This window comes from Sinocyclocheilus rhinocerous, unplaced genomic scaffold (genome assembly GCF_001515625.1).
Source record: "Sinocyclocheilus rhinocerous isolate Xijiao unplaced genomic scaffold, SAMN03320098_v1.1 scaffold648, whole genome shotgun sequence".
NCBI classification, from domain to species: Eukaryota; Metazoa; Chordata; class Actinopteri; order Cypriniformes; family Cyprinidae; genus Sinocyclocheilus; species Sinocyclocheilus rhinocerous.
In genome coordinates this window covers 1-5,772 of record NW_015633536.1, presented here as the reverse complement: position 1 = coordinate 5,772, position 5,772 = coordinate 1, and the positions used below count along the sequence as shown (strand labels likewise).

Here is a 5,772-nt window from a genome sequence, read left to right as displayed (position 1 = left end):
GTTGCACACATCTGAATATTTGGGTTGAAGTGTTCTGGAACAGTGTTGTAAATACAACTTAACCACTGATTTCTAGTCGTGTCCTCTTTTGGAAGGCCAAACAAAGTAGTTTCACTTTCACAACGAGTGAGTGGCAGCGGGCGGGCTTGAGAACGGCGCGGCCGGCGGATTCGACGAAGGAGCGTCCGGAGGGCTTGCGGCAACCACATGTGACGACCCCGGGCTGGACTCCGCTTCGTCCACGGTGAAAGCCGATCTGGCGATCCACAGCGCAAAGTTGTTGTATTACCAGCACGGATCAGCTCCAGGCATGACAAAGCGTTATCGTCCTCTTTTGGAAGGCCAAACAAAGTAGTTTCGCTTTCACAACGAATCACACAGCGCCTTCACGATATGGCGGCGGCGGCAACTATACTACAGTGAGAATAAAAGTTACGCCTTCTTTCTTTGCGTGAACATTTGGGCGGCGTTATGCAAATCTTCCCACATAGTGATGTAGGTATGTGGGGGCGTGTTAGAACGAGCCGTTTTAGGTAGGCGTGGCTGACTCTTAACTTTTATAAAGAATATCTCTTTGGATTTGAGACTTTAGTCTCTGCAACTTTACAGATCTTCTATATGCACCAAGAGCTTGTAACACTCCAAAGAGAAAGGAAAAATTTAAATCGCATCATATGACCCCTTTAAGCGAAAGTGAAACTGGCAGCCTGTGAGAAATGCGCTAGGCACCAATACAAATGTGTGCGTGCGTTGCGAATGTTTTGCTTGCTTTACGTTAATTGCATTAAATGAGTCAGTTTGGAATATAAGTCGAAGCACGTTTCAAATGATACAAAACGGGACTTTTATTTCAGAAAACATGTTCATTGCTGTTACAAGATTCCCTGAATTATTACAGGAAAACTTGTGATTACAGTACTGAGCCGCTACAATGGAGCAGCCCTAATGTGCTATTAAATTAAAGATGAAATACCATAGAGCAATAAAACGAACAGTGAAAGTAACAAAAGCTTGTACAATACATTTTAACGGGCATAATTATGTGTGAAAATAACTGTAGGAAATATCTGTTTGCTAAATGAAGCCAGCTAACATGATTCATATTTTTATATTTTTATGTACCCAATATATTTAAAAATTACAAATGCTATGAAAATACAGGTATCATTATCGGCAAGTACCAAAAGTAAAAGTATCGGTATCAGATGCGTTCTGGAAAAAGTGGTATCAGTGCATCCCTAATCAACACATACTAATTAGTTGTTTATCTGACACTTAATCCAAAAGGTTTTACATTACATTTAGAAAGTTCATCAGAGGCCACCACTTAATAGACTGCGGTCCACATCAGACAGTGTGATGATACAGGAATGATCACACATGGCTCATTTCGTTTCATTAAATAATGTATCTGTCTTAACATTCATTGTATTGCCGTACAACATACTTTCTCCTGAAACAGTATAAATTATCTTTTTTTTTTTGGACCATTTCTGGGAAATAAATTTTGAGGCTCGACCTCACGGGACTTTCCATACTAGTCCAAAACGGTTTATGCCAGTTTTGTCTTTTTAATCTTTCAAAAGATGCTGAAAATGGGAATCTTGCTGGTGAAGCTAGTTAAGTAGCATGGTAGAGACACCAATATCCAAAACACAACACATCACCTCAACAAATCGCCCAGTTACCAGATTAGATCTTTAACCAAAATGCTATACCGCTTATCCACACTTTGTTTGAAGAAGTTGTCTTCCTTCCCATCCTGCTTGCTCAACATGTCTCTGTTTTTCAGGGCCATACATAGTGTATATGCTAAGAGACATTGACATACTAGAGGACTGGACAGCCATCAAGAAGGTGTGATTCATGATTCATGATTCACAGTGACCGTGTGTGATGGATCGTGACTTTTTTCTTTCTGTCTTTCAGGCATCTTCACTGATGCCCCTGAAGAAAAAAGCAGACAGTAAGTCCGTTATTAAATGGCCCTGTGTTCATTTAAGTCCTTTGTTTAAGCTTGCCTGTCGGTCTTTCTCAGGAAGCTACACTGGGAGATCAAGGATCTCATGGTAGTCAGGTGAACCTCATTAAACTTTGACACAACTGACTGAATTAACTCATTGTATATTTATTGAAGGAAATCATGTGCGCTGACCATCAGAGACCTTGCCTCGGGTTAAATATAATTAACCAATGATTTCTTTCTCACGACAAGCTTGGAATAGATTTCATAGTGCAATATAGGATTCTCTCTCACTTCAAAAATGTAATTGCATAATGCTGTATAATCATTTTTAATTCAAGGTTCATGTTTGTTTTTGAGTATCTTGTATGTGTTGATGCATGTTTTTGAATAATGGGGGTCTTTATCTGGTATAAGACTTCCTAGTAAACATGTCTTCAGGGATATGCACAGACTCCTAGACAAGCACACACAACATGTATAGTGTTACTGTCTGTCTCTAGCTTAAATGTGTCAAAGGCTTAAGCATGTTCTCCATTGACATCCCAGTTGCTTCCATTAGCGCTGACCCTCACTCACAAGCTCTATCTGTCTGGCCTCTGATTAAGTTTGGTTTATAGAGCCATTTCCCTCTTTATGTATATTTTAGTTTTCCATAAATGCTTGTCAGTACATTCAGTAGTACATTTTAAGGTACTAATTTGCATCCTTCAGAGGTAAATAAAGTACAGAGGTGTACCTTTTGAAAAAGTATTGCCCCAGTGAGGGCAATCTTTTCGCGTCTGTGAACCATTTAATGACAGCAATTTCACTTCAGAGCTAGAGAGCCCTATACAGTGATATAAAATGTCTTGAAAATAGAGAGTTAGAGCATTATGAGCTATTAAAAGCATAACATGTTGAAGAGCTGTGTGTGTCTGTTTGTCTCAGACAGGCAGGTGCCCGTGCGATGTGAAGGTGGGGATCTCTTCTATGATGGAGAGAGATTCTCCAAAGGCAGCAGTGTCGTTCTAGAAGTCAATGACGACAGCCCAGCACAGTCAGTAGAGTATAAGACATAAGACCACATCTGTCTTCGCTTTGGCTTTGTTTGCAAAAACATTTCAATTGAAATGGTTTCCCTGTTTTGTGTGTTTCTCTCAGGGCCGTAATAACAGGGATCAGCACAGGAGAGGTCTGGGTCAAGCGCACAGATGGCACCAAAACCAAAATATATGTCTCCCAACTTCAGAAAGGCAAATACACCATACAAAAAGCTTAGAGTAGATAAACATTACACTCAGAGAGAGTGTGAATCTACCCTTTAATAATTAACACTCAAATTCATCAACACATTTAGAACAGCTTATAAAAATCCAATCTAATGCTATGCACTGGTATTGATCAGACCAGAGGACTTTATATGCAGTGACTTATAATTTTGCCCTTTTTTCTATACATATTTCATGATTAATATGATAATAAGAGGGATCTGGTTCCAGATCAACGCTGTTGGTGACAAGTAGGCAATTTCTGGTGCAGCTAAAGTTTAATTAATTCAGACACAACATGGACATACAAAACCTGTTGACCAAATGCTAACAGACCTTATGAAGTCTTTCTGTACCATAATACTTTGAGTTCTTCACACTGAATACGTTCATAATTCTTCATACTGACCTTATATCAAGTCTGATACACATTCAGATCATTGTGGGTTTGTTTGTTTGTCTTTGTCATTTAAAATTATTATAAAAGTCCATTTCATGTACACTAAAGACACCACATGGGCGAAAAGGACTGCACTCACACATTGGATCTTTTCTGGCTTATGTTGCAAAAACTGCTTCTTTAAACTGATCTTGGATCTGATTTTAATAGCTAAGGTTTGTATTTTAGAAGGAAGCAGACCAGGACTCTCTACCTGCTGTCTCTACCCAGAACACAAGAAAACACAATCCAACACCTTTAATTGTGATTGCACTCAGAAAAACAAGAGATGTCACATTTTTTTGTCATTACATTTTGAAAGACTGTTATTGTAATACATAGTATTTATAGACATGATCTGAAACAGAGGGTGCTTTTTAAAACTTATTTATGAAGTGTTCAAGATAATCATGTATTTATAACAAGAAGCATTATTAAAAAATCTAAACTTTATTACATTTGCTGTTTAATGCGTCTTTCATTATAAAACCACGGAGGACTGCCGAAGTCTGGAGGCACCGCGTGTGTCCTCCAGGGAGCGCTGTAGTGTACCTAAGCGCTAAATGAGCTATATAGTCTGTTTTTAGCCACTAGATGGGACTAACGCCTAACGTAACAAGAAAAGACGCACTGACTGACTGGAAAACAAAATAATTTTCTCTCTCTCTCCAAACTGATGCGCGCTCAACGGGGATTAGAAAACTCGAGAAGTTCTAATTTTAATTTATACATTTGAAAATTAAAAACTCCAACCCTGGCGTACATCCAAGTACAGACTCTTCTGCTTTCAATTATTGGGGTCCTTGAGATTGAATGAATCTAACGATTCAAGAGTCTCTGCGTGATTCGTGATTCATAGTTTGAAGAGGAGGTGCGCAGACAGATGAGGAAGAGGTAAGATCTTGTCTTGAGGATTGAAGGTGGACAGACCATAAAAGAGTTGCGTGAAAATGGGCTGCTCTGGACCATAAATACTCTACACAAGAGAGCTATAAAGGATACAGTGGTGTGTCCTGCACTTTATTTAAATAATGAAGGACGATAGGCTGTGATTATATTTACAATATAACACAACCTCAGAAACCATATTAAAAACAGTTTTTTCAATTATTATTAAAATATAAAGCACATTCATTAAGTGTATAGTCCCTGCTGTGGCGGATTTAGGTATGGGCAACTGCCCAGGGCGGCATCTTGCCAGGGGCGGCACGGGACGCCCGCACAAGAGAGAGAAAAAAGGGTTTTACGCTCATTTGCACCGCACGTCAATATAGTCACCGTGTGGGTCAGTTAACTCGGACTCGGAGTCTGCGTCCGGAGAAATAGCATACTCTCTCACTCAGACACAGGCAGAGGGTGAGCCAACTCCAGAAGGCTAATGTTTAGACTAATAACTACGCACATCACAAACCCATCTTTTTAGGCAAGTAGCAGATATGGGTGTCATGTCATAAAATATTTTAATACTACTGAATTTTGTATTTAACGTGATCACAATTTCATAAAACGTAAATTATGCTTTAATTTCCACTTTTATTCACAGCGAACAAATTACAGAGAGAAAGTGAACAAAGAACTTAGGCTACATTATCAAAGAACATTATGACTTTTAAAAACTTTGTGGTTTATTATTTTGAGTCGTTTGGGACGCGGTAACACACGGCCCTCTCACAATATATTGCTTTACAGATCTATCACTTTTGACGCTCAGAAATGTTCACGCAATCATGCTGCACGTATCAGAAGTTCCGCGCTCCGCTCACACATGCGTACCGCGCCCGAGCCCAAGTGAACCGCGCTCTGGCCCACCTCTTCCAACCGAGCCAGGGCCGGCTAAACGAACCGCGGCACGGAGCGATCACACTAGTCAAACGAACCGGGCATTGGGGGTCAGACGCGCTAGAGCACGGTTAAGATTGCCTAGTGTGAGTACACCCTTATTCTCTCGCATCCCACACGAGTCTCTACCCGCCCGCACTCGCCCATCAGCAGTTGTCCCGCGCCGCACTCTGTTGCGTTGGGTCCCGCGATGGCAGTGTTGCCAAACCCCTCCCTCAGAAAATCTCTAGAACCAGCCTCAAAAGTCTCAATTTTTCACAAAAAGTCGCCAAATATGAAAA

The 5,772-nt window shown here is 40.3% G+C and overlaps 1 protein-coding gene across 2 annotated transcripts in view; it reads left to right on the top strand.

The window, feature by feature from the left end:
- The window catches only part of LOC107744268 (breast cancer metastasis-suppressor 1 homolog), an 11,778-nt gene extending 8,279 nt beyond the window's left edge, over window positions 1-3,499 (top strand). For both annotated transcript variants that reach the window (XM_016557805.1, XM_016557804.1), the window contains 4 exons: window positions 1,793-1,857; window positions 1,930-1,966; window positions 2,894-3,002; window positions 3,107-3,499. In XM_016557805.1, the coding sequence (XP_016413291.1) occupies window positions 1,793-1,857; window positions 1,930-1,966; window positions 2,894-3,002; window positions 3,107-3,224 (329 nt within the window). In that variant the 3' untranslated portion in view covers window positions 3,225-3,499. The remainder of the gene's footprint in view (window positions 1-1,792; window positions 1,858-1,929; window positions 1,967-2,893; window positions 3,003-3,106) is intronic.
- Window positions 3,500-5,772: the final 2,273 nt, after the last annotated feature.